Source organism: Leucopleurus acutus, assembly GCF_964270905.1.
Source record: "Leucopleurus acutus genome assembly, chromosome: 12".
NCBI lineage: Eukaryota > Metazoa > Chordata > Mammalia > Artiodactyla > Delphinidae > Leucopleurus > Leucopleurus acutus.
The window spans coordinates 65,623,360-65,651,015 of record NC_139154.1 but is presented as its reverse complement, the minus strand read 5'-3'; the positions used below and the strand labels follow the sequence as shown (position 1 = coordinate 65,651,015).

Sequence of the window (27,656 nt, the reverse complement as noted above, 5' to 3'; positions counted from 1 at the left end):
TTACCCTCCTGCCCTGTTTCGTATCTCGCAGTCCAGGCAGAACCTCAATGAAGGCTTGGTAAGCACACAATGAACACACCCAGCCTCCTTCCAAGACACCCTCATCTGCTCACTCCTCTCCACCTGGAGGTCAGCCTCTCACTCCGTGGACCACAGTCTGTGGCCAGGGCAGCAGCACCAAAAGTGCTGACCTGCTTCCCCACAAGGCAGACGGCCCACGCCCCTTTGAGAAGGAAGCCAAAATAAACAGTTAATTCCTGCCATACCAGGACTAAAAAAAACCCCAAACCAATATCCCACCATGTCCTGCCCCAGGAGCAGCCTGGTGTTCTTTTATTTTTGAAAGTTTTACTAAAGCCATAAAATCCCAGGTGAGAGCAGAGGAGCTGGGGGTTTCAGAGGCTGAAAGAACAGAAAAAAAGAAAAAAAAAACCTTAAGGGGTGAGGAGAAGAGAATTTGTAGATCATAATTCTCACAGCTGCCTAATGTTTTTTACATTTTTACTTTTCACAGCACCTTCACAATTGAGCATCTCACTGCAGTATTTTGGGTGAACCGGGGGCATTTTCCTTCATAGCCAGGCAGGTCTTCTATCGGTGAGCCAGCAGGCAAGCCTGCCCAGAGTGGCCTCGCTGGTGCTGGGCCGTGAACAAGCGGCAAAGGGGTTTGCTAGGCTGAAACACAGGGCAGCACTGGTTTTCAAGGGGCCCACAGACACAACAAGCCCCAAATTAGGCAGCAACGACTCGGTCTTTAGGGCTCAGGGCAGGACTCATGGCTGGAGAGATGGGGGGTCATTCCCCACATCATTACCACATTGAGCGAACACCAGAAAAAGGAAAGCAACACAGGCCGGAGGAGAGAAGGAAGCCGTTCGCCATAGAACGGCCCTCTGAGAGGAGGACAATGACACTGGTGCTTTTGGGGGCTGAACTGGGTAAGGCTTGAGATGTCGAAAGAACAGTCCCTGAAGCATCCTGCACGTCCGTCAAAGCTGGGGCTACCCCTTAGGACTCAAACCAACAGAAAAGAGGACAGTTTGTCACCTGGATCTACAACGGCTTTGCCTAGTCTAGGGCCCAGAGCGCTCTGCTCCAGATGGACCCAGACAGCATGCTGACCAGCAGGTGAGCTGACTTTACGGGAAACAGGCTGGGCCACACTTCATGGTGTGGCTACCTAAGGCCAAAGTTCTGGAACACCAGCAAAAGGGAGACCCTGAGCCTTCCTGCTGGGCTCTCAATGCCCCCTCATTTCCCAGTCCTCCCATGCACAACCTCTCTTAGCTCCAAAAAGGTATGACAACACCCCGCTCCAAACAAGCCACCTCCATCTCCCAGGGGCCTCCCTCTGGATTTTCCTTTACCTGGAAGGCACCTCTTCCACTCATTAGCAGCTGATTCCTCCTGAAGTTCAGCCTCACCTCCTAGCTCACATGGGAAGGCCCCACAGCTAGCTGGGTCTCACTCACTTCCCTCTCTGGAACAGAGTGTGTCAGTCAAACAAGTACTCCCTGGGCATCAGGGACGAGCCCCAAAGCCAGAATCAGAGAGAGCCAGGTTCAGCTCCTCACCTGGTCACTACCGGTGTAACCCGAGGAGAGTCAATTCTGCCTGAGCTCTGGGGTTCCGTCCTCCATACCTTTCACCTACTTTGGTAACAGCACCCTGATTTTCCTTCGAGGAACCATTCCTCCAACTCAGTCCACAAGATTCAAGTGGGGAAATCCCACCCCGGGCACCAAACCAGCCAACTAAATGCCGGTCACTGAAACTGGTTCCAGGGTGGGCATGAGACCAAACCAGGTCAACGAGAACCTTCCCCAAGGCTTTGTCTCCTCCTGAGGTTGTGAGTTTAGGCTGCAGGACCACGTAAACCTGGAGCTGTCGAGAAAGACCACAACACGTGGAGTCCCTGGATCCAGTTATGTGATGCTATCTGCCCCCAGCGACTTACTAGTTACATAGGCCCATACATTTTCAGTCCCTCCCCCTTTTGGTTGTTGCTTTTCCAGCTAGCTGGGGTTGCATTTTTGTCATTACAACCGTAAGTCTGATTATACAGAAACCAATCCCTAGAAGCATGATGTCAGAGGGACAAGTCCTGAAAGGCAGGACTGGCTGAGCTGGGGTCAGGTATGGGAGGAAATGCAGGACTGGCTGAGCTGAGGTCAGGTATGGGAGGAAATGCAGGACTGGCTGAGCTGGGGTCAGGTATGGGAGGAAATGCAGGACTGGCTGAGCTGGGGTCAGGTATGGGAGGAAATGCAGGACTGGCTGAGCTGGGGTCAGGCATGGGAGGAAATGCAGGACTGGCTGAGCTGGGGTCAGGTATGGGAGGAAATGCAGGACTGGCTGAACTGGGGTCAGGTATGGGAGTGAGGATTGTGCCACTTCTCAGCTAAGAAACTGGAATTCCAGATACAAGGCGGCAGCAATGCCAGTTGAAATGCAGCCTACTTGGTCTTGAGGCGAGACCTTGGGCCACGAAGGCTGGAGCTTTAGGGTGTCTGGTAGAACACTGCAGGGTAACTAGCCTGTGCTGGGGCCCACAGTGAGGCCTACAGGAAGGGGCAAGCTGCGCTCCCGGCAGCCGTTCGGAATGACACAGCTTTGCAAACAGGCCCTTTTTGCCTGTGGACAAAAATAGAGACGGCTGAGAATCAAATCAGACAATCGGAGCTGGCAGTTCTCTGCTCCTGCTGAAGGTAGTGCTGGAAGGGACAGGAAAACCGGACCCCATCAGGAGCTAAGCCTGCGGCCCGGGAAAGGCCTGATTCCTCCAGGACCCCCCAAAGAACCCTGATGTGGGTCTAACCTTGCTAGAGTCCCCCATGTCCCCAAGGCCCACTTAGGGCCCCCTCTGGGCTACCCTGAGGGGCAGAATGACAGTGCCCAAAGGCATCATCCATCCTGGCCAGCCCCCAGGCTCTGCAGTAAGTGTCAGGACCCTACCTCTCCTTTCTCAGGGCTTCTGGACGTCCCATACCCTCCTCTGTCTGTGCGAATGCATCTCGGAGGTAACCCCTCTGGAGGGGACCTCTGTCATAGGCAGGACTCAGGCTTGGGAGACAACCACTGGCCACCAGCCCAAGCTCTGCTATTCACAGGCTGCACGATTGTGGGCAAGCCTCAGTTTCTCCATCCATACAGTGGGCATATAACAACTCCCTCCCATTCTACAGAGATCAACTGAAAGTTAACCCACCAGCCAACAAATATCAACATTTATTAAACAAGAGTTCCAGGGCAGTGTTTCTCAAACTGTAAGGTGAATACATGTCACCTGGGAATGCTGTTAAAACGTAAATTCTGATTCAGTACTTCTGGTGAGGGGCCTGAGAATCTACATTTCTAGACTCCTGGGTGGCGCACATGTGATAATCCCGCACCCTTACCACGCCCACACCCCCGACAATCATACGCTCAGGTTCCAGAGGGGAAGGGTCCACGCCTCAAGTTTCTGGGTACACCATCGAAGTCAGGTACACCAGAGGAGCTTGGAAGACTGGGGGAGAAGGGACCAAATGGGGGATTGTGCTAGGCAGGGGAAGGGCCCTCAGCCCTGCCAGGGCCGGCAGGTGACTTGGGAGCAGCCGGCCACAGTACAGGCCAGACCCATTAACCTGGCAGCCAGGAGGAGCTAGAGGCAGGACCTAGGGAGAGGGAGGGAGTTCTTCCTCCAAAGCCAGAGGCCCCAACAGGGCCCAGCCCACCTCCCAGAGGCCAAAATGAGGCCCTAAAAATCCAGGTCTCCACTCCTGGCAGGACCAGGTCAGTCTGAGCCCAGCTGTGAAGTTGGGGGACAGTTCGCTCAGACAGGGAAGTGAAGCTATTTTATTTTTCTATCTTAGTGAAAAATCCATGGTGTTCATACTGTTTCTAAACAAACTTGACATGAACAATAACCTTTTTCCCCTTGGAGAAGTTGGAGAGTCATATATCACCCACCTCCCCACCAAGCAATATATACATATGTGCACGTAATGTTTCTGCACTTCAAGCAAGAGAAACCCACGACTGCTTCAACTGCCCCCTTCTCTCAAGCTCCTGGGACAATGTCTGAAGCCCTCCCTGGGAATCAGAAAGCATCTTCTGGTCTAATCCATGTCCCCTCGACTTAAGAGCAAGGCCAAGTCCTTGTGAGTGACCCGCCAGAGGACACCCTGTCAAGTCCCTCTGCTCTGAAGGGGAAAGCAGGTGCGCTGAGTATGTCTTTTCTGGGTGAAGAGACCCAGAGCCTGCTCTTGAGACACCCATACACACGCCCCCACTGAGCCTCCAGGCCTGGCTGCTCAGGCCCCTCCCACCATGACACACTGCCCCGCCTTCCTCCCGCCAACCAGGTGTGCCTGAGAACTCAACTCCCTGCCCCACTGGAAGATACCAAGTGGAACCATGGAGCGGAATACGATGCAAGATGATAAATGAGCTGAGATGTAATGGCCTAGCCAGGCCGAGTCCTGTGGAGAAGGCACATCGGGCTCCCGCAGGAGGCCGCCTGGCATCTGACAGCCTGAAAAGAGGCAGCCTGGTGGCGGGCACTCTGGTTCACACACAAACCAACTGACATTTCACTTGCACCGGCCTCAGTTTTCTCATCTGTAACCTGAGAACTGGCCTAGATCATTTCTATGTTTCCTTTCAGTCTAGAATTCTGAGCAGCCCCATCAAGGGGCGTTTACAAGCTCTGGCTGCCTGGGTTCAAATCGTGGCTCTGCCAATGCCAGTGAAATCCACAAGAGTCCCTTCACCTCTCTACTCGTAACTCCTGGGCTGTAACATGGCATTGAAGAGAACACCTACTCAGGGAGGGGGGTTACTGTGTGGATTGAATGAGGGCATACCTGGCATGGAGTGTTTAATAAATATATATTATTATTCTGTGAACTCTGTGGCATACTGCTGCCACCATTCTTATGATGGCCTGAATGTTTGTGTCCCCTCAAGTTCATATGTTGTAGCTTTAACCCGAAATGTGACGGTATTTGGAGGTGGTGCCTTTGGAAGGTAATTAGGGTTAGATGAGGTCATGAGGGTGGGGACTTCATGATGGGATTAGTGGCTTTATAAGAAGGCAAAGAGAGAGGGATCTCTCCATGAGCACCCATGGAGGAAAGGTCACGTGAGGATACAGCAAGAAGGTGGCCATCTGCAACCCAAGGAGAGAGGCCTCACCAGACACCAACACTGCTGGCACATGGATCTTGGATTTCCCAGCCTCTAGAACTGCGAGAAATAAATTCCTATTGTTTAAGCCACCCAGTCTATGATATTTTGTTATGGCAACCTAGCAGACTAAGACAAGCCCCATGCTCATAAGTGAAGTCAGGACCAATGACCAGCCATCCCCATCCCCTACTCTCTGCACTGGGAGCCACACCAGGTCCCGCCAAACCCAGGAAAATCAACACCATGCACACCCTGGAGGCCACGTGCACAGTCTCGAGCACACGCAGGGTCAGATGAACCTCAGCATGCTGAGCAGCAGGGCGCAGGCATTGCGACAGGACAGGGAGGACGGGCAGAGAGGAGGCAAGCAAGGGGGAAGCCTAGTGCAGTCAGTGGGGGGCGGGGAGTCAGTACAGCCCATGACCGAGCAGCCCACGCCAGGGACACCCAGCTCCTTACCTCCCCTGCAGCACCTGTGACCACCGGGCCTGTGTTCCCCCAAGAAGCTGGAGGCGTGCTGGAAAGAGTAGAGAGCAGGAGACAGGGAGCAGTAGGTACCGAGCCAGGTCTACAGGAAAAAGTGCCGGAAAGGAGCCCTAAGAAAGGGTGTTAGGTTCGGGAGTCCATGGCATAAGTGGTTTCCAAGAGGCCAGAAAGACCCAAATGCCAAATGAAGATCACCCCCAAGACCAGCCTGTACCAGGGGCACAGAGCAGGGGATGAGAGAGCAAAGGGAGAAGACCCCACACACTGGACTGTCCCAGATGGGCACCTGCCTCCCACAGGCTGACACCAGGTCTGTCTGGGGGAAGATCTCGGCAGATTTCCTGGGATTGTGTGAACAGTCTCTCAATGGGGAAAGGGACCCAGGGACCCACAGGTGGACAAACAGCTCTCAAGAAGCCCCATTGGCCATGGTTAAAGGAGGCTGTGCCCTGCACAGATGTCACAGTCAATCTCCCAGGACCCAAAGGACACAGAGGCGTGGGAGTGGGGACTCATAGTGCAAGGCCAATGTCAGAGAGTGGAGGTTCCAATCCTGGATCCACCACAAATCTCTGGGTGACTCCAGGTAAGGTACATCCCCTCTCTGGGCCTCAGTTTCCCTGTATATAAGATGGGAGAATGTCCCCATCTCTAAGAGAAAAGAAGGTGACAAATACTTTACCAATGCCAGACACCAAATCCCCACAGGGTCACACGCGTTTCTAGACTTTTCTCTGGGGGTTGGTTTGTGCTGGAATAAAGAGATGATCAAACATCCAAGATTCCTGGCAACAGTGTGGATAGAGGGGCTCCTGGGACCTCACTGCCACCAAGAGCCACCACTCAGGCTCTGTGATCCCAGGATTCAGGGATCCAGGGAAGGTGGTGCCTGAAGCACAAAGTCTGGGGGAGGGCTTTCACTGCCATGTAACACCTTCAGGGTCAGTTCAAGGGCACTCTTTCCCCAGGTGGGCATCCACAGCACACGTGATGAAATTCCTACATCACTGACCCTGTGTGCCTGGCTCCCCACCACAGCATCACTTGCCCTGGGAACTGGCTCTGACCTGCCCACCACAGGACCCAGCATTGCCTCCCTGGGCGGCTCACTGCAGGTGCCCAGCAAATACCTGAGGAGAGCCAGGCTGCTCTGTGCCACTGAGCACCTGATCGGTAGCCAACGCCAGTCACTAGTGCCACTCTAACAACGGGTGGCACGCTTTTAAAGCCTTTCTCACCCTGGTTACGCAACTGATTCCTCTCGTTCATGGTAACCCTGTGAGGGTAGGTATTTCGACCCTGTCTTTCAGGTAAAGCCACTGAGGCCAAGAAAGGTGAAGAGCTATATGCCCAAGGGCACACAGTCAGGTGACTATCTGTCGACAGAGCCAGGGCAGGATCCTGAGTCTTCTGACCTGACATCCGGCCCAGCGCCTGCCGTCAGCCGGCATGTGCTGATGTGGTTGGTTACCCTGCCATCCACCCAGCTGGTCAGTTCCTGGGCACTCCCGGGGGTTAAGTATCTTAAACGCTGCCCTGCAGGCCCACCCTCAACACAGCATTGCTGCCCTGCAGCTGCCACCCGCTCCCGGCACATGGGGGCCAGAGTGTAACGAGCTGCGCACAGTGGTGGGGAGACCCGGCCGGTGCTCACACCTACCTTTGATGACAAAGGCCTCCGCTAGCAGCCGCATCTGATACAGGGGCTTATTCTCCATGGACATGTCATCAATCCCGGCCCGCGCGTACATGCTGATGGCATCTCGGTACGAGCCCTCCACGTAATGCAGCTTGCCCAGGATCAGCATGGCCTCACACATGTACTGCGGCTGAAAGGCCAAGGACCACATCAGCAGGGTCCTGCCCCAGAGATGCCGGCCCCACCCCCACCGGGGACCTGAGAATGAACGCTCTCCTCACCGAGCCATGAGGGTCTGCCTACGATCCTGCTCAGAACTCCCCTCCTCTTCCAGGAAGCCTTCCCGACCCTCAGACACATGTGGACAGCTCCCCTCTCTGCACACCTGCAGTCCGTGCCTATGCTGTGGCTCTTAGTGACATTCTTATGAGTCCCTAATTGCTTCATGTGCGTGTACCTTATGCCCCCAACTAGACTGCAGGCAGCTTGCAGACTGGCCCTGACTCCTCTCTCCTGAAGCTCCCAGAAGCTTTGGCCCACCAGTGGGCAGTCAGGGGCCCAGCCAAGTTTTGCGGGGCCTAAAGCTTATATAACTGGGGGGCTCCTCTATATATGCACATATGTACAAATATATAACTAGGTGAAAGGCCTTGGAAAGAGTCCTGCAGGTGAGGCAGCTGAAGCCCGCACCCAAAGCAGCAGAACCCCTGCGGGGAGACGGCCACAGCAGCGGCACGGACAGAAGACAGGAGGAGAGTGAAGGCCCGCGAGGCCACTGCCCTCTTCTTATCAGAATCAAGTGCCTGCATTCAAACCGCTTTTCTTTCCCCTACTTGACCAAGTGCTGCTTACGCCCAAATCTCCACCCCATACAAGGACTCTTAGGGCCTCCCTCAGAGCCCAAGGACGTGTGGTCAGCCCTGCCTGAGAGTCCTGGCCTTGGACGCGGGCCCAGAGCTCCCACCTTCTGAGGTCACTCCACTTCCATGTCTGTGCTCGGCCGACCCACCACCCTCTTGGCCAGGCTCTGGGCGCCACCCCTGCCACAGAGCATCAATTCTGTCCACAGAGCTCCCAGGAGATGCAGCGTTGGTCAGCACCCCAGCCTCTGTCACCAACAGGAAGGTGTTGCCCCTGACTCCCTGCAGGGAGAGCAGAGTCTGGGGAACCTGTGACCCCAGGGGAGGCGTCCACCACTCCTCGCCATCTACTGCCCTCTCAGAAGCCAACGAAGAGAAATGGAACACAGCAAAGCCAAATTCTCCTTCCTCACTGGTCTTTGGTTTTTGTAAATACACGTTCTTCCTTTGCTCACACAAGCCCCCATCTAGAAGAGCCTTCCCTTCCCCTCGGTCTATCCAGATCCTCCTCTATCCTTCGGAGACTTGCTCAGGCCCACCTCCTCCTAGAAGCCTCCCTGACTACCAGACAGCTCCCTTCTGCTGACCTCCTACAACGTCTCTACCAAGTGGACCCACTGGGCCCCTGCGTGCCTGACCTGTTGACTAGTGGTTAACTCTCAAAGGCTGAATTTTTCAAGGGGACTTGCTAGTCTCCCCAGACAGGCTGCCTACACCCTGAGCCAGGGCCACAGATCACACCCCGCCCAGAGGCATGTGGCCCACAGTCCCTCAAGCTGAGCAACAGCTCTGCCATCCCTGCTCCCCTGGTCTCAAGCCACAGGCACATTTCCTCCCTGCTCTGGCCTGGTTTTCCCCATTGCTGAGGGTGAGAAAATAACAACCACCCCTCAACTCCCAGCACAGCAATGCCAAGAGCATTAATAGGGCAAAGTCCAGAAAACAGCTTTGAACTTTTCTTTAGAAAGGAGCTAGATAAACACAGGCCATGAGTAATTATTATTATTATCCTGTCCTACTGTAAAGGGGGAAAAGGGCAGCTAAGCTCAGGACACGTTTCAGGGCAAGATGACAGGGTGTAGCTCTGAGTGGTTCCTGGTGGGTCAAAGACAGTTGACAACAGAGCTTCCACCAAGCTGGCAGAAAATTAAGGACAATGTGGTGAATGTTTCTAAAGCTAAAGTTATACTATTTAAAACGTTACCCTTAATTCTTAAGCACATCTGTCTTGTGTTTCAGTGTTGTTTTTTCTTTTATGGAGTGATGGTTATAGAAGATGGTATGGTTTGCTGTTGTGTTTTGGGGCTTTTTTAATGTCCTTACTTGGCAGAATGAAAAGTTGGCTACACTCAGCAGAACCCATGCCTCTGAATTTGAACCTGGCCTGTCAATCCAACAGTCAGGGAACCACAGAGCCCAGGCCCTGTGGAAGGATGCTATGTAGGAAGTCACTGGGTCTGGGGAATAGTCCCTCTGCTGGGTGGGTCAGGCGTGTCACCTAGTCTTTTTGTGCCTCAATGTCTCTGTCAATAAATAGGGAAGAATGACCTCACGTGGATACCCAGGTAAGAGGAAGAAGAGATGAGGAAATACTTCACAGATGCAAAATGAGACCTGAGAAAGCAGGAGTGGCAGCATCACCACCACCGTTAGCTCAGGTTTCTCAGCCATTATTTCATTTCTACTCCAGCACTACGGAGACAGCACCAGGAAATGGCAAACAGCATGAGAACTTGGGAGTAGAGGCAAATAGGCCCACGTTCAAGACCTGCACTGTGGTCCTTGGCTAAGTAACTAACCTCTCCTAGGTCTCAGTTTCTTCATCTGGATAATGGGGATAATAGTAAATACCATTGCAGAAGGTTACAGAGAGGCACCAGTGAGAGGGTGCAAAGCCTGGCACTCACTGGATAACAGAAGTTAGGACAAATGGCTCATTGTCACCAGCCTCCAAAGCACTGAGCTGTACAGGATCTCAGAGATGACTAAGAGTAGAAAGTTCCAAACGACCCTGAGGAGGCGCCCCAGGACCCACCTCTCCTCCTCATCCCATCAGAGCTACTCGGGATACAGGGGAATCCACCTGAGATTTCATCTGCTGCCAGGAAAGAGCATCCCCCCAGCCACACCCTGGCCTTTGGGGTAAGATAGAGAATCCCACAAATTATTTTTAATATTTTATTTTCCCTGATCAACAGCAAGTTTTTGGCCTTGGCTCAGAAAACAGTGAATTTCTCGATTTCATTGGTGTCTATGTATGTCTTTGATTAACAAAGCATGGTAAAATTTTAAAATTAACCGCTAGCCATTTTTTAATTTTAGTTTTTTGGTCGCACCACACAGCTTGCATCGATCTCAGTTCCCTGACCAGGGATTGAACGCGGGCCACAGCAGTGAAAGCCCAGAATCCTAACTGCTAGGCCACCAGGGAACTCCTAAGCATGGTAAAATTTGTACTTAATAAATGTGATATGGTAGACAAAATAGTTTTCACAATAATACACGTGGATACCATTCAGCCAACACAAAGAATGAGGTACTGGCATGCAGAAAGCTTCAAGTGAAAGTTTTCAGGGCAAAAGTGCAACTTGACAAATATGAATCCTATGACTAATGAGAAAAGAAATCTCCACACATGTGTATGTGTGTTTGTTAACGCACAAAGAAAGCATATGGGATTCACACCAAATGGTGACTAGCGCTCAACTCTGGGGATGGAAGTGGGCATGGGGGTAGGGGTGGAAACAAGGATGTATTTATTAGTCAAACTCTTTATTTTATTTAGTGAATTTTCTTTTACAATAAGCCCGAGTCATTTTTATTTTAAAAAGAAATTTTAAATATATAATAGAGTCTACTGGAAAGAAAAAAATTAAAAGGGTCTTGGTGGGAAAAGCTTGAGACCCATCAATAAGTCCAACCATCTTGATTGGCAGATGAGGAATTGGAGGGTCCAGGATGTCAGGGGACAGGCTCAGGGTCAAGCAGCTATTTTAATCCGAGACAAAACCTCCCAGAGCTACAATAATCCCTCTCAAGGGGTCTAAACGCAGTTACCTTAAACTTCCAGTATAGTCTCCCCACACTGCTTACAGAAAACGCCCCCCACTTCTTGGCCTGCTGTTCCAGTCCCACTCTCTCGCCCTAATGTCCCTTTACACCAATTACACACCAGTCCCTTACACTCTTGCTAACTGACATACTTTAAGGAAATTCTTCTAAGAGGAGCTCTTTGACTATACACTGCTTCCGTAGCTTGGAATGCCTTGTCTTATCTGTGTATGTCTATATCCTGACCTCCTTCAAGGTCCAGCCCCCAGATGGGTCCAATTCCAGCACTATCATAATCCTGAGTTGACTCCCCACCTCACCCCAGGGAGTGTCCCCCTCAGACTTGCCTCCCCATGTATGCTACTCCTGTAGCATGTGTCACAGTACACCTTGAATAATTTTTTAATAGGACTATCTTCCCAGTAGCCTTGCAACCTCCCTGAGGGCAGGGTCCATGCTGGACTCATCTTTACTGCCCTGAAAGTACATAATACAATGCCTTGCACATAGTAGGTTGCAATAAAATATGTAAGTCAGGAAATATATTACTTTGGAACATCTCTTGAAAAATCATTTCCCCTTGGGGTCTCTAATGACATACCCATACTTCTTTCATAGTTCAGGGTACATGGTAATTGAGAACAGTTTCAAACTTGAAACTGCCTGAGAATCACCAAGAGAGCTTGTTAAAATGCAGGTTCGGAATCAGATTTTGCATTCTTAACCAGCTCCCAGATGATGCCCATACTGCGTGTGGGTGGACCATGCTTTGAGCAGTAAAGGTCTAAAGAAAGCTGTGACTATACTTCCCTCTATACTGCCCCTCAGTGCCTTGCATATAGTAGTTGCTCAATAAGTGCACATGGACACGAACTGGCTTGCCATGTTATGGAGTGCTTCCGTTGCTAGCCAACTCAGAATGTTTGCCTGTTTCCAACTAGATCATACATTCACTGAGGTTTTATTTCCCTGAGATCCTCAAAGAAGCCAAAGGACCAGGCACAAACTAGGTCAACCAAACGCTGTGTAATAGAAATATATAACTTGGGCCACAAGTGCAAGCCACAAGTGTAATTTAGACTTTTCTAGTAAACATTTCTAGTCACATTAAAAAAGGTAAATATAGGTAAAATTAATTTTAATAATACATTTTATTTAATATATTCTAAATATTATCATTTGAATATGTAATCAATATAAAGAATTGATGCTCTTTTATATTCCGTGTTTTGTACTAAGTCTTCAAAATCCAGTGTGTGTCTCACACTCACAGCACAGCTCAGTTTGGACAAGCCATGTGGCTAGTGGCTACTGTACTGAACAGGGCAGGCCAACCCTTAAGGGACACTTGCTGCTCAGGTGACCAAATGACCCCAGAAGGTCCTCACAGCAGAGACGAGGCAGGAGAGAGGAGAGACAGCTCCAGGCTGGGTGGGTGGGGGGGGTCTACAACTTACCGGCAGCCGCCCGTGATTAAGGATACTGCTCAGATGGTTTCTGGCTTCATTCATCTTTGGCTCACTCTTCTCCAGCAGAGGGATAGAGTCTTTTATCTTGGAGTGGTTCTCCTTCAAACACTGCTCCAGGAGGGCCTCGGCCAGGAGCAATTTCCCAAAGCCATCTGGAAAACAGGGCAGGGATCACAGTGGCTACGTGAGGACAGTAGTCCCCTGAACATGGCAGATGTGGAGACTGGTACACGCCCCTGTACCCACCCAACACCCCCAACCCAGCATTTGAACGGCTCGGATCTGAGAAAATAAAGACATAGTTTCTATGCACTTAAAACAGGCTTTAAAGAAAAAACACACATTCTACCATGGTCACAGCACCAACTGCCCCCTTGGGTTTATTTTCTGTAGTTCAGTGTTTGAGGAGGTGGAGTTCCCAGGACTTGGAACAAGGCCAGAATTTCAGAATTTAAAATGAGGGACAGAGATTGGTTCAAGATGGCGGAGTGGAAGGATGTGCGCTCACTCCCTCTTGCGAGAGCACCAGAATCACAACTAACTGCTGAATAATCATTGACAGGAGGATGCTGGAACTCACCAAAAAAGATGCCCCACATCCAAGGAGAGCAGAGAAGCCACAATGAGAGGGTAGGAGGGGGGCAATCACAATAAAATCAAATTCCATGGCTGCTGGGGGGGTGACCCACAAACTGGAAAACACTTATACCACAGAAGTCCACCCACTGGAGTGAAGGTTCTGAGACCCACGTCAGGCTCCTCAACCTGGGGGTCCAGCAACGGGAGGAGGAATTCCCAGAGAATCAGACTTTGAAGCCTGGCAGGATTTGACTGCGGGACTTCGACAGGGCTGGGGGAAGGGGAGACTCCACTTTTGGAGGGCACACACAAAGCAGTGTGTGCATCGGGACCCAGGGGAAGGAGCGGTGACCCTATAGGCGACTGAACCACACCTACCTGCTAGTGTTGGAGGGTCTTCTCAGATGCAGGGAGTGGCTGTGGCTCACCATGGGGACAAGGACACTGGCAGCAGAAGTTCTGGGAAGTACTCCTTGGCGTGAGCCCTCCCAGAGTCCACAATTAGCCCCACGAAAGAGCAGGTAGGCTGCAGTGCTGGGTCACTTCACGCCAAAAAACCAACAGAGAGGGAACTCAGCCACACCCATCAGCAGACAAGCGGATTAAAGTTTTACTGAGCTCTGCCCACTGGAGCAACACCCAGCTCTACCCACCACCAGTCCCTCCCATCAGGAAGCTTGCACAAGGCTCTTAGATAGCCTCATCCACCAGAGGGCAGACAGCAGAAGCAAGAAGAACTACAATCCTACAGCCTGTGGAACGAAAATCACATTCACAGAAAGACAGACAAAATGAAAAGGCAGAGGACTATGTACCAGATGACGGAACAAGATAAAACCCTGGAAAAACAACTGAATGAAGTGGAGATAGGCAACCTTCCAGAAAAAGAATTCAAAATAATGATAGTGAAGATTATTCAGGAGCTTGGAAAAAGAATGGAGGCAAAGATTGAGAAGATGCAAGAAATGTTTAACAAAGACCTAGAAGAATTAAAGAACAAAGACCTAGAAGAATTAAAAAATGAACAGAGATGAACAATACAATAACTGAAACGAAAATACACTGGAAGGAATCAATAGCAGAGTAACTGAGGCAGAAGAACGGATAAGTGACCTGGAAGACAGAATGGCAGAATTCACTGCCATGGGACAGAATAAAGAAAAAAGAATGAAAAGAAACAAAGACAGCCTAAGAGACCTCTGGGACAACATTAAACACAACAACATTCGCATTATAGGGGTCCCAGAAGGAGACAAGAGAGAGAAAGGACCTGAGAAAATATTTGAAGAGATTATAATAGAAAACTTCCCTAACATGGGAAAGGAAATAGCCACCCAAGTCCAGGAAGTGCAGAGAGTCCCAGGAAGGATAAACTCAAGGAGCAACACGCCGAGACACACGGTAATCAAACTGACAAAAATTAAAGACAAAGAAAAATTATTAAAAGCAACAAGGGAAAAATGACAAATAACATACAAGGGAACTCCCATAAGGTTAACAGCTGATTTCTCAGCAGAAACTCTACAAGCCAGAAGGGAGTGGCACGCTATATCTAAAGTGATGAAAGGGAAGAACCTACAACCAAGATTACTCTACCCGGCAAGGATCTTAATCAGATTTGATGGAGAAATCAAAAGCTTGACAGACAAGCAAAAGCTAAGAAAATTTAGCACCACCAAAAAAGCTCTACAGCAAATGCTAAAGGAACTTCTCTAAGTGGGAAATGCAAGAGAAGAAAAGGACCTACAAAAACAAACCCGAAACAATTAAGAAAATGGTAATAGGAACATACATATCGATAATTACCTTAAATGTGAATGGATTAAATGCTCCAACCAAAAGACACAGGGTCGCTGAATGGATACAAATCAAGACCCATATATATGCTGTCTACAAGAGACCCATTTCAGACCTAGGGACACATACAGACTGAAAGTGAGGGGATGGAAAAAGATATTCCATGCAAATGGAAATCAAAAGAAAGCTGGAGTAGCAATTGTCATTTCAGATAAACTAGATGTTAAAATAAAGACTATTACAAGAGACAAAGAAGTACACTCCATAATGATCAAGGGATCAATCCAAGAAGAAGATATAACAATTGTAAATATTTATGCACCCAACACAGGAGCACCTCAATACATAAGGCAAATGCTAACAGCTCTAAAAGAGGAAATCGACAGTACCACAATAATAGTGGGGGACTTTAACACCTCACTCACACCAATGGACAGATCATCCAGACAGAAAATTAATAAGGAAACACAAGCTTTAAATGACACAACAGACCAGATAGATTTAATTGATATTTATAGGACATTCCATCTGAAAACAGCAGATTACACTTTCTTCTCAAGTGCGCACAGAACATTCTCCAGGATAGATCACATCTTGGGTCACAAATCAAGCCTCAGTAAATTTAAGAAAATTGAAATCATATCAAGCATCTTTTCCGACCACCACGCTATGAGATTAGAAATCAACTGAGGGGAAAAAAACTTAAAAGACAAACACAGGGAGGCTAAACAATATGTTACTAAATAACCAAGAGATCACTGAAGAAATCAGAGGAAATCAAAAAATACCTAGAGGGCTTCCCTGGTGGCACAGTGGTTGAGAGTCCACCTGCCGATGCAGGGGACACGGGTTTGTGCCCCGGTCCGGGAGGATCCCACATGCCGTGGAGCGGCTGGGCCCGTGAGCCATGATCGCTGAGCCTGCGTGTCCGGAGGCTGTGCTCCGCAGCGGGAGAGGCCACAGCAGTGAGAGGCCCGCGTACCGCAAAAAAAAAAAACAAAAGTACCTAGAGACAAATGACTATGAAAACACAATGATCCAAAACCTATGGGATGCAGCAAAAGCAGTTGTAAGTGGGAAGTTTATAGCAATACAATTCTACCTCAAAAAACAAGAAAAATCTCAAATAAACAATCTAGCCTTACACCTAAAGGAATTAGAGAAAGAAGAACAAACAAAACCCAAAGTTAGTAGAAGGAAAGAAATCATAAAGATCAGAGCAGAAAGAAATGAAACAGAAACAAAGAAAACAATAGCAAAGATCAATAAAACTAAAAGCTGGTTCTTGGAGAAGATAAACAAAATTGATAAACCTTTAGCCAGACTCATCAAGAAAAATAAGGAGAGGACTCAAATCAATAAAATTAGAAATGAAAAAGGAGAAATTACAACAGACACTGCAGCAATACAAAGCATCCTAAGAGACTACTACAAGCAACTCTATGCCAATAAAATGGACAACCTGGAAGAAATGGACAAATTTTTAGAAAGGTATAACCTTCCAAGACTGAAGCAGGAAGAAATAGAAAATATGAACCGACCAATCACAAGTCATGAAATTGAACCTGTGATTAAAAATCTTCCAACAAACAAAAGTCCAGGACCAGATGGCTTCACAGGTGAATTCTATCAAACATTTAGAGAAGAGTTAACACCCATCCTTCTCAAACTCTTCCAAAAAATTGCAGAGGAAGGAACACTCCCAAACTCATTCTATGAGGCCACCATCACACTGATACCAAAACCACACAAAGATACTACAAAAAAAAGAAAATGACAGACCAATATCACTGATGAATATAGAGTCAATCTGTGTGGCAAACTTCATTATTGTCTTATTGGAAGAAATTGCCTCAGACACCCCAACCTTCAGCAACCACTGCCTTGATCAGTCAGCTGCCATCAACATCGAGGCAAGACCCTCCACCAGCAAAAAGACTATGACTCATTGAAGGGTCAGATGACGGTTAGCATTTTTAGCAATAAAGTATTTTTTGCATATAGATGCAAAAATCCTCAACAAAATACTAGCAAACAGAGTCCAACAACACATTAAAAGGATCACACACCATGATCAAGTGGGATTTATCCCAAGGATGCAAGGATTCTTCAATATATGCAAATCAATCAATGTGATACACCATATTAACAAACTGAAGAAAAACCATATGATCATCTCAGTAAATGCATTAAAAGCTTTTGACAAAATTCAACACCCATTTATGACAAAAACTCCCCAGTAAGTGGGCATAGAGGGAACCTACCTCAACATAATAAAGGCCATATACAACAAACCCACAGCAAACATCATTCTCAATGGTGAAAAACTGAAAGCATTTCCTCTAAGATCAGGAACAAGACAGGATGTCCACTCTCGCCACTATTATTCAACATAGTTTAGGAAGTCTTAGCCACAGCAATCAGAGACAAAAAAGGAATACAAATTGGAAAAGAAGAAGTAAAACTGTCATTGTTTGGAGATGACATGATACTATACATAGAGAATCCTAAAGATGCCACCTGAAAACTACTAGAGCTAATCAACGAATTTGGTAAAGTTGCAGGATATAAAATTAATGCACAGAAATCTCTTGCATTCCTATACCTTAACAACAAAAGATCAGAAAGAGAAATTAAGGAAACAATCCCATTCACCACTGCAACAAAAAGAACAAAATACCTAGGAATAAACCTACCTAGTGAGGTAAAAGACCTGTACTCAGAAAACTATAAGACACTGATGAAAGAAATCAAAGATGACACAAACAGATGGAGAGATATATCATGTTCTTGGATTGGAAGAATCAATATTGTGAAAATAACTATACTACTCAAAGCAATCTATAGATTCAATGCAATCCCTATCAAATTACCAGTGGCATTCTTTACAGAACTAGAACAAAAAAATCTTAAAATTTGTATGGAGACACAAAAGACCCCGAATAGCCAAAACAATCTTGAGGGAAAAAAACAGAGCTGGAGGAATCAGACTCCCTGACTTCAGACTATACTACAAAGCTACAGTAATCAAAACAATATGGTACTGGCACAAAAACAGAAACACAGATCAATGGAACAGGATAGAAAGCCCAGAGATAGACCCACACACTTATGGTCAACTAATCTATGACAAAGGAAGCAAGGATATACAATGGAGAAAAGACAGTCTCTTCAATAAGTGGTGCTGGGAAAACTCGACAGCTACATGTAAAAGAATGAAATTAGAACACTCCCTAACACCATACACAAAAATAAACTCAAAATGGACTAAAGACTTAAATGTAAGACAGGACACTATAAAACTCTTAGAGGAAGATATAGGAAGAACACTCTTTGACATAAATCACAGCAAGGTATTTTTTGACTCACCTCCTAGAGTAATGGAAATAAAAACAAAACTAAACAAATGGGACCTAATGAAACTTAAAAGGTTTTGCACAGCAAAGGAAACTATAAACAAGACAAAAAGACAACCCTCAGAATGGGAGAAAATATTTGCAAACGAATCAATGGACAAAAGGTTAATCTCCAAAATATATAAACAGCTCATGCAGCTCAACGTTAAAAAAACAAACAACCCAATTCAAAAATGGGCAGAAGACCTAAACAGACATCTCTCCAAAGAAGACATACAGATGGCCAAGAGACAGATGAAAAGCTGCTCAACAACACTAATTATTAGAGAAATGCAAATCAAAACTACAATTAGGTATCACCTCATACCAGTTAGAGTGGGCATCATCAGAAAATCTACAAACAACAAATGCTGGATAGGGTGTGGAGAAAAGGGAACCCTCTTGCACTGTTGGTGGGAATGTAAATTGATACAGCCACTATGGAGAACAGTATGGAGGTTCCTTAAAAAACTAAAAATAGAATTACCATATGACCCAGCAATCCCACTACTGGGCATATATCCAGAGAAAACCATAATTCAAAAAGCCACATGCACTCCAGTGTTCATTGCAGCACTGTTTACAATAGCCAGGTCATGGACGCAACCTAAGTGTCCATCGACAGACAAGTGGATAAAGAAGATGTGGTACATATATACAATGGAATATTACTCAGCCATAAAAAGGAACGAAATTGGGTCATTTGTCGAGACGTGGATGGATCCAGAGACTGTCATACAGAGTGAAGTAAGTCAGAAAGAGAAAAACAGATATTGTATATTAATGCATATATGTGGAATCTAGAAAAATGTTACAGATGAACCAGTTTGCAGGGAAGAAATAGAGACACAGATGTAGAGAAACAAACAAATGGACACCAAGGGGGGAAAGCAGTGGGGGGGGGGGGGTTGTGGTGGGATGAATTGGGAGATTGGGATTGACATGTATACACTAATATGTATAAAATGGATAACTAATAAGAACCTGCTGTATAAAAAATAAATAAAATTCAAAATTAAATTAAATTAAATTTTAGAAAAGGAAAAAAAAATATTGAGGGACAAAGTCACACCCATGCTCCAAGGTGATAAGTTCTTACACAAGGAAGGAATTCCCTCCAGACAACTGAAGAGGAAAAATATACAAGCTGGCTTAATAACACATTGTCAGGTGCTCCTATCTTCCATGTAGCAGAATTTCTCTGTTATTAAGGTATTTTAGCATGACCCAGGGATAACCTAGCAACCAAGGAGAGTTAAGGCCGGAAGCAGATTTACTGGTGTAGCACGGCAATCCTTGGGACTTTCTGGAGTTCCCGCACACGTTAGCTCGTCCACAGACCTCACCCCTTGGCTAGTGATTTCATGCTACTTGGTTTACTTTGCTGTCTCCCCCACAGCACTGAAAACTGCAATCCTGGAGCCACCGTATCCCTGCTACCTACAGCAGGGGCGACCTGAGTGGGGGGGGATCCAGGTGCTCAGGGTGCAGGGGTTGAGGTTGAGGGTGTTTTCAGGACCACCTTGGGTGGCTGTGCTTCGTGACTGGCTCCTGGCCTGTCCCCCTCAAACAGAGCAAGGACCATTTAATACAGGCACCCAATAAATAGCCGCTGAGTAATGGGATCCTTTCCACGCCCCCATGGGGAAGCCCTGAGGCTCAGGGAGTTCTGTGCCCATCCAAAAGGCCTCCAGGGGGGCTTCCCTGGTGGCACAGTGGTTAAGAATCTGCCTACCAATGCAGGGGACATGGGTTTGAGTCCTGGTCCGGGAAGATCCCACATGCTGCGGAGCAACTAAGCCTGTGCACCACAACTACTGAGCCTGTGCTCTAGAACCCACGAGCCACAACTACCAAGCCCGTGCACCACAGCTACTGAAGCTCGCGCGCCTACAGCCCATGCTCCACAACAAGAGAAGTCACCGCAATGGGAAGCTCGCGCACCACAACGAAGAGTAGCCCCCGCTCGCCACAACTAGAGAAAGCCCGTGCAGCAAAAAAGACCCAATGCAGCCAAAAATAAAATAAAATACATAAATTTATAAAAAAAACAAAATGCCTCCAGGAACATGCGCTCGATCCCACGTCCTCTAGTGCTCTTCCTGCTGCCAGGATGGCATTCTCAGACCTACTCAGAATGCCACTCACTCCTCACTCTCAGGACCACTGCAGTTTGCTCACAACTCAAAGCCACAGGTGTAAAATTGCATGTCCCTGGATAATTGTCTCTCTTCGTAAGGGAGATTCCCCAGAGAGCATCCCGGAAGCCCAGATGGATGCCACAGCCTAGTAGCCCATCCTTTGCTACCTACCTCATGATTTCTAAAAGTAACATTAGGAGGAAATGGCCAAAAATGATGGTTTAAACTATCATCCATCACTAGTGGGACAGAAGTTGGTAGAACCTCTACAAAGGGCGACATATATCAAAATTATTTGTTGCACATCCCCATTGACTCAGCAATCCCATGCCTACAGATGTCTTCAAACACGTTATGTGTAAAACGACCAACATATAAGGTCATTCCTGCTGCGCTGTTTATAATAGCAGAAAACCAGAGAAAACTTTATGTCCATCAACAGAAGGCTGATTAAATAAAGCATGATATATCCATTAAAAGGGACACCATGCCACCATAAAAAGGAATGAGGAGGCTCTGTATGGGCTGTCATGACATGAACTTCAAGATAAACTGATTAGAAAGTAGAGCACACACAGTGGACCACTGTGTGTTTATGCATGAAAATATGTAAAAGGATAACACAAACATCTGCTAACTTTTCTACCTTACAGGGACGGGGGCAGAGATCGAGGGAGGCTTTTCACTCGTTACTTTTGGGTACCTTTGGAAGGTCGACCCATGTGAATATATTACCTAGTCAAAATTAAATTTAAATCGACCCAAGAATAGAAGGAATCTCCTACGTTTCCAAAAGCTCAGCCAGGAGGGGGAGTGGGCTGCTTAGAAGTGGGTGCCTGAGCAGCATTCCTGAGCTGTGGGCCACTTGGCAATTGGCTGGCCCCTTCTAATCTGTTTTGCATCTGTAAAACCTGAGGTAGAGTTATGAACCTCCTCCTTCCCGCAGAACCTCATCCCTCCCCAGGCTCCACCTGCCGGGCTGGTCCTGCCCCTCCGCCGTCAGGTGCAGCGGTGCGCACAGCTCCCGCCCCGCGGCAGTCTGCAGGTGCCAGTCTGCAGCCCAGCCTTCCGGCCACCGGGTCCCGCCTCCGCCACCCAGCTGCCCCGCCCAGAGCTCCCTAGGGTTCCTTTCCTTTCATGCCAAGAGAAACCAGCTTCCTTCTAGGCAAACCTCAATCTTGAAATACTCCCCAGGGCCCACACCTCTCCTCAAAATGTCCTCTGAACACATGTGTGGTCCGTGGGCTGGGGTGGGTCTGTGCGTCTTTGTGACCCAGTCCCGCGGGGTGAGTGCAGAAATTTAGAGTATATGTTCAGAAACGCTGATAACCATGTGACAGAATAATTGTTGAATCAAATACTAAAAAATTGATGGTGGGGGGAGCAGGTATCAGTTTATGTATTTTAAGAAGGTATCGGAACACAACAGATTGGGAATCTAAAAAAAAAAAAACAGAACATAAAACTGAGCCTTCACCACAGACCGTTTGAGAAGCACTGCTCTAAACTTCAAAAGTGCCTTTTACTGAAAAAGGGGGGCTGGTATTTGCTGATGGCCCACTGAGTACCAGGTACTTTATTATATAGTATCATTTGATCTGCACAGCCCTGATAGGTAGAAATGATTCCCATTTTATAGATGACAATAAAGATGCAATGTTGTTATGGTCACAACCCACATAACATAACACAGCCAAAGAACAGTCCCTCTTCCCCACCTCCCACACAGAGCAGAGCTTCTGACAGTTTGGAAATGAAGAACAGTCTAAGAGCTGTAAACAGTAGGTTAAAAGCGAATCGTAATTCCAAGGGCAGGAATAAGAGTAGTTCTCACTGTCACACACTTGTAAGTTTCAGACTGTTGTGTAGATTAACACTCCGGATCCTTGTCCAGAGCCTTTCTGCCCTCCCTCTTCACACCCAACTCAGTCTCTCTGTTTTTCCGTTTAGCATACACTCAAGTAGATATCGGGAATTTACTTTCTTTTCTTCCTTGTCTAACTCTCTTCCCTGCTCGACATTTTCCATCCCACTGTTCTCAACTGGTCAGTCTATGGAACTGAAGGGTAGTTTGGAATGAAAAGTTCTAGGTTTTCAGTTGTTAAATAAGAATCCAGGTGGATCGAGGCTTTCCTATCCTTCTCCAAAGGTAAAACAGATTGCTCTTCATCATCCTAGCGTACGAAAGCTACTCCCTATCCTGGTTTGGGTAAAGTGTTCCAGCTTCTCCCTTGCTGGGGCATTAGGAAGGCCTTCCTCCCAGACAGTGCAACAGACTCTGGGAGCCTGGCTCCTGATTCTGGCAGCCCAGCCCAGCCCTCTGCTCTTAGCAGAGGTCCAAAGGAAGTCCCCACTTAGTGGCCCGCCCAGTCTCCCCACCTTGTTTAGGAGGCCTCTGGCGGCTAGCTTCCTCTCCACTCCCACCCCTCTCCAGGCCTCTCGCAGCGTGCCAGTTCACAGGGACCCACTTCAAGGACACCGGCCTCCTCCCTGGAACCCATATTTGCAGGGCAGTGCTCCCCATTCTTCCACCTGCCAATTCAGTCAGGAAAGGTGGTTCCAGCTGGCAGCCCAGGTGCTCAGACCAGACCCTTCCCTACTGGGTCAAATGGGGCCACGGTGGTCTCTGCAGCTGCTCACTTCACAGGACTACAAAGGGCTGGGACCTTCCAACCGCGGCAAGAGGAGGAAGAGGGCAAAACTAGTGAGAGGCCACCTGCCTCAAACAAACTCCTGCTAACTTCGACGGAAAAAATGCTCAGAACAATTTCCAGTTTTTTAAAAAAAATCACTAATTAAAAAAAAAGATAGGGGATGACTACAGATTAGGAGAGACTCCAGATGGATGGAGAGAGTAGCAGATGTGATTTAAGCAAGTATAGTAAAAGAATATTCGAATCTAGGTGGTGGGAATACAGGTGTTTACTGCAAAATTCTTTCAACTTTTTGTATGTTTGAACTTTTCATAATAAAATGTTGGGGATAAAAGAAAGATTCAACCCATTAACCAAATGCAATGTGTGGCCTTATTTGGATCCTCATTCTAGCAAACAAACTGTAAAATTAAATAATTAGATGAGAGGGAGCTGTAGTAAAAATATGGTAGTTTTATTTTTCAAAAGAGTTCTTGTTTAATAAATACATACTGAAATATTGCAACGTGGGGAAGAAACGGCCCAGGGCGTAGCTCAGACAAAACTATTCATGAGTTTGTGATCACTGACACTGGTTGATGGGTATATGGGATTCATTTTTCTACTTTTTTGACGTTTTGGAAATTTTTCTCAATAAAGTGTTTTGTTTCTTTTTAAACCACTTGGATGGGGCTCTTTGTTTTTACGTGAACAAAACCCTTTACAGCTAGCCACCCTCTGGGGTTCCCCTGCTCCATCCTGACCAAATCTAAACCGGATGTGAGTTTGAAAGAAAATGTACAAACAGTAGTAACCACCTTCCCCCTGGGCAGGTGGTGGGGAGCAGCCTCCCCAGACAGGAAAAGGGGGCCCCTTCCGCAGGAGCATCTCCTGATCCTTTACTCCCACCGGACCAGAAAGAGGTCCCCCCCCTTCAGCTGGGTCTTCCCCTTGTGCTCCCTGGAGTGAAACCCATGTTCTGGGGGCTATCCTTCGTTTCTTTGGGAAATCCCACAGATACAGCAGGGCCTCTGTCTGTAAAATAGTGTTCAGCTGGGGTTTGTCCTCCTCCCTCAGCACCTTCCTCACCTCTCCCAAATTATGTAATTATGTTGAAGCTTCTGGTCATTGAGTCTAACACACCAGGTGGGGCTTTTAAGAATCTCCCTCCTGGGCTGCAGGTGGCTCAGTGTCCACACCCCCCTCAAAAAAACAGGCCCTTGATCCCTCCAGTGATCAAGGAACCCAGTGGAGAGAGAATCAAAATAGCAGACAATCCAAAAAATGCCCTAAGCATGGGCTTTGGGAGTCATTTGTTTTCCTTCCTTGTATGTGTCCGTGTGTGCACGTGCATGCAGGCATGTGTGCGTTCTGGGATAAATGTATCTGGAAATAACAATGGGAGAAAATCGCTCATAGGACCAAACCCCAAAATTGGCAGGAGAGACCCCACTGACCTTAGCCTCCCTCTTTGTGCTAGTCAGTTCCCACAGTGAAGCCAACCCAGGCTCCACACTCCTCCCTCTGTCACTAGTAGACCTGGTGTCAGGGACTCCGGTTTGGGTACAGTCTCTGCCACATACTCATTATGTGACCTTTCTGGGCCTTGATGTCTAAAATGGGGACAATAATTCCTGCCCTCCCCACAGAGCTGTTTACAAAAAAAGTTTTTTTCAAATAGAAGAAGCACTTTATAACTATACCCTACCATTTATAAACTATGCCATACCAGTGTTTCCCAATAATCCTTCATAGAGTACGGTCAAAGTAAGTTTGAGAAATGTGGTATTTATACTCTAACCTCAGCTTGAACATCATACGCAGGTGAGCATATTAAAGGCTCTGAGAAGTCCTGCAGTTAAAAAAGATCAGTTTAACAATATTGAATCTGTTAGGTCTAATGACTTAGCTTGTTTGGCTCCCCAAACCCTTTTATCCTAGAATACCAAGGAATTAATTACTCAACCTCCTTAAGACCTCTGAAGAACAGCTTAGGAAGTAAAGCCCTGGATAGACTCTAGGTGGCCCCGGTTACTGTCTTGGGCCCAGCATGCTTCTCTGTGGCGCTGCCAACCTCACCCAGATTCCCACACTTGACCAGGCCCCAGTGCCCTCTGCATGGGTCATCTTCCATTCCACCCTCACCAGCCCCACCCCACCACATCACCCCACACAGGGGACAGAGGGGAACCTGAAATGTATCTGTCCTTCCCTGGAAGGCGGGTCTCATCAGTTTCTACCAAACGTGCATCTTTAGCTCTGGCCACTACCCCTCACTGCCACGCTCAGACCTACCTCAAAGCCTCAAACCGACTGTCCATCCCTGCCACCTAGCCCCTCGATGTCCATCTATCCTTCCTCCTCATTGGGCAAACATACTCTGCCCTTCCCAACACCAGTTAGAGGCCAGTACCAGTTCTGCTGCTTCCTGAAAACTCCTCTTCCTCTAAGCACCATAATCTAACACAATCGCCCTCTGATCGCCCCTCTGCCTTCCCATCCATTTTGTCAACTCTTCAAGCTGGGATTTTGTTATACTTCTTGGAGAGGTAATGGTGCAAGTGGTTAAAAGGATGTACTCAGAAACCTGGGTTCAAATCCTGGTTCCACCACTTATTGGCTGGATGATCAAGTTATTTAAGTTCTCTGTGCCTCAGTTTCCTTATCTGTAAGTGGCAAACAAGAGTACCTGCTTCATGGGGTTGTTGGGAGAAACTGAGTTGATTACAGTGCTTAGTACACTGGCACACAGTGAGTGGGCGAGTTAGCTATTACTGTTATTACTATTATCGTTATCATTCTGCCTCCTCACAGAGCCTTCCACAGGCTGGGCAGTCTTTAAAACTCTTTATATCTGTATTTATTTACTCCCTGCCTCCTTCCACAAAGGCTCTAAAGTTGGCTGCGCACAAAGAGAGGGCTCAGGGCTGAGCTGAAGGCACCAGGAACAGGTTTGAGGTTGGAGACTGGGGCGGGGTGTTCTCCCACTGCCACATCAGGGTGCCTTCCAACCTCAGCACAAGAGCCCAGCCCAGCCAAACCAGCCCTACTGCTAAAGCCACAGACTGCCAGGGCTAGATGCGTCCCGAGCCAGAACTCAGAAGAAGAAACTGAGGCTTACCAGGCCTCTTTCCCACTTCTCCACCACTCCACCCGGCGCTCGTTAAGCCCCCAATCATACTGGCTGTGCACAGAGCTTCGCCGTTAACTTGACTTGGGGGAAAGAGGGGGAGGGCAAGGAGAGACAGGCACAGCCTTCACCTGACGGAGTTTAGGAACCGGAATGGGGGTTGGAGGCGCGGCGCAAGAGTCCGGCCTAAGCCCCAATCTGATGCGTGCCGAAACCACCATTTCACAGCAGTCGGAGCAGCCCACATGATCCGAAAGGGCAGAGAGCAAAAACCGTTTCTCTCTTTTCCCCAAAGCATGTGAGTTTTCTCCTTGGGCAGAAGAACCTTCCTTACTACCCTGGTTGCTCCTAAGACCAGCACTGTAGGAACGGTAATACCGAAAGCAGCCACCGCCGGCCCCACGCAGTCGGGGCCCGCTTCCCGGAGGAGGCGCCTTTCGCGCGCTCCGCGCTTGTGAACCGGCCCCTTCCTTCCCTCACTCACCGGTGTCCACAGAGGTGAGCACGGCGTTCGGGCTGGCTCGCCGGCCGCCCCCGCCGCCGGGCACGACTAGCGTCTGCATCTGCCGGACCAGCTCTGGCATGCGGTCCCAGTGGCCCTCGGCGCGGCAGCGCTCCAGCTCGCTCTCCATCTTCAGGTGGGAGCCGTGCGCGCCCTTCGCAGCCATCTTCGAGCGGGCGCTGTCATGGGAGGTGCGGCCGAGAAGTGGAGACCCGGCCGGGGGCGGCGTCCCGGCTGGGGCACACACGCGGGCGGGGTCGACCCGGGCGCGAGCGGCGGCCGGGGCCCGGGTGGCAGCGGGGGCCCGGGCGGCGGCCGGCGGGCAGCAGCCGCAGCAACCAGCGCACCCCCGGCGCCTCGGGGCTGGGGCTCCGGCTGAGCGGCCCGGACGCGTCCAGGGGCAGCCTCCGCCTCTGCTGCAGCAGCTTCAGGCGCGGCCGCCACCGCCGTTGCAGCTGCTGTCACAGCCCCCGCCCCAGGCCTGGGCGCCGCCAGCTTCGGACCCGCCCCCGGCCGCGGCTCCACCCCCGAGGGGGCGTGGCGCGGCCTCGGCGAGCCGGGCGCGCGTCACTTTAATGCTGCGCGGAGCCCCGGAGGTCGGGGGCGCCTCGCTCGCCACCCCTCCCCCATCCCATCGGGGCTCTTGGCCTGGGAGACCCCCGCCCCGACGACCCGGCTTTATGTGGTGGCCCCGTCACCACCGCTGTCCGGCACGTCACAAATCCCGGGAGAGGCCGGCCGGCCGGCCGGTCACTCCCAACTCCTAGAGCGAGCCTCCCCGGAGAGCCGCCGGCTGCCGCCC

General features: G+C 48.8%; 1 protein-coding gene across 1 annotated transcript in view; it reads right to left on the bottom strand.

Annotated features, from left to right (window-relative positions):
* TTC7A (tetratricopeptide repeat domain 7A) overlaps positions 1 to 27,246 on the bottom strand; it is a 121,117-nt gene extending 93,871 nt beyond the window's left edge. Inside the window, exons 1-3 of the mRNA XM_082852352.1 lie at positions 26,837 to 27,246; positions 12,666 to 12,829; positions 7,319 to 7,487 (exon numbers count right to left, since the gene is read on the bottom strand). Coding sequence (XP_082708478.1) covers positions 7,319 to 7,487; positions 12,666 to 12,829; positions 26,837 to 27,020 — 517 coding nt within the window. The 5' untranslated portion in view covers positions 27,021 to 27,246. The remainder of the gene's footprint in view (positions 1 to 7,318; positions 7,488 to 12,665; positions 12,830 to 26,836) is intronic.
* Between the last annotated feature and the right edge of the window lie 410 nt (positions 27,247 to 27,656).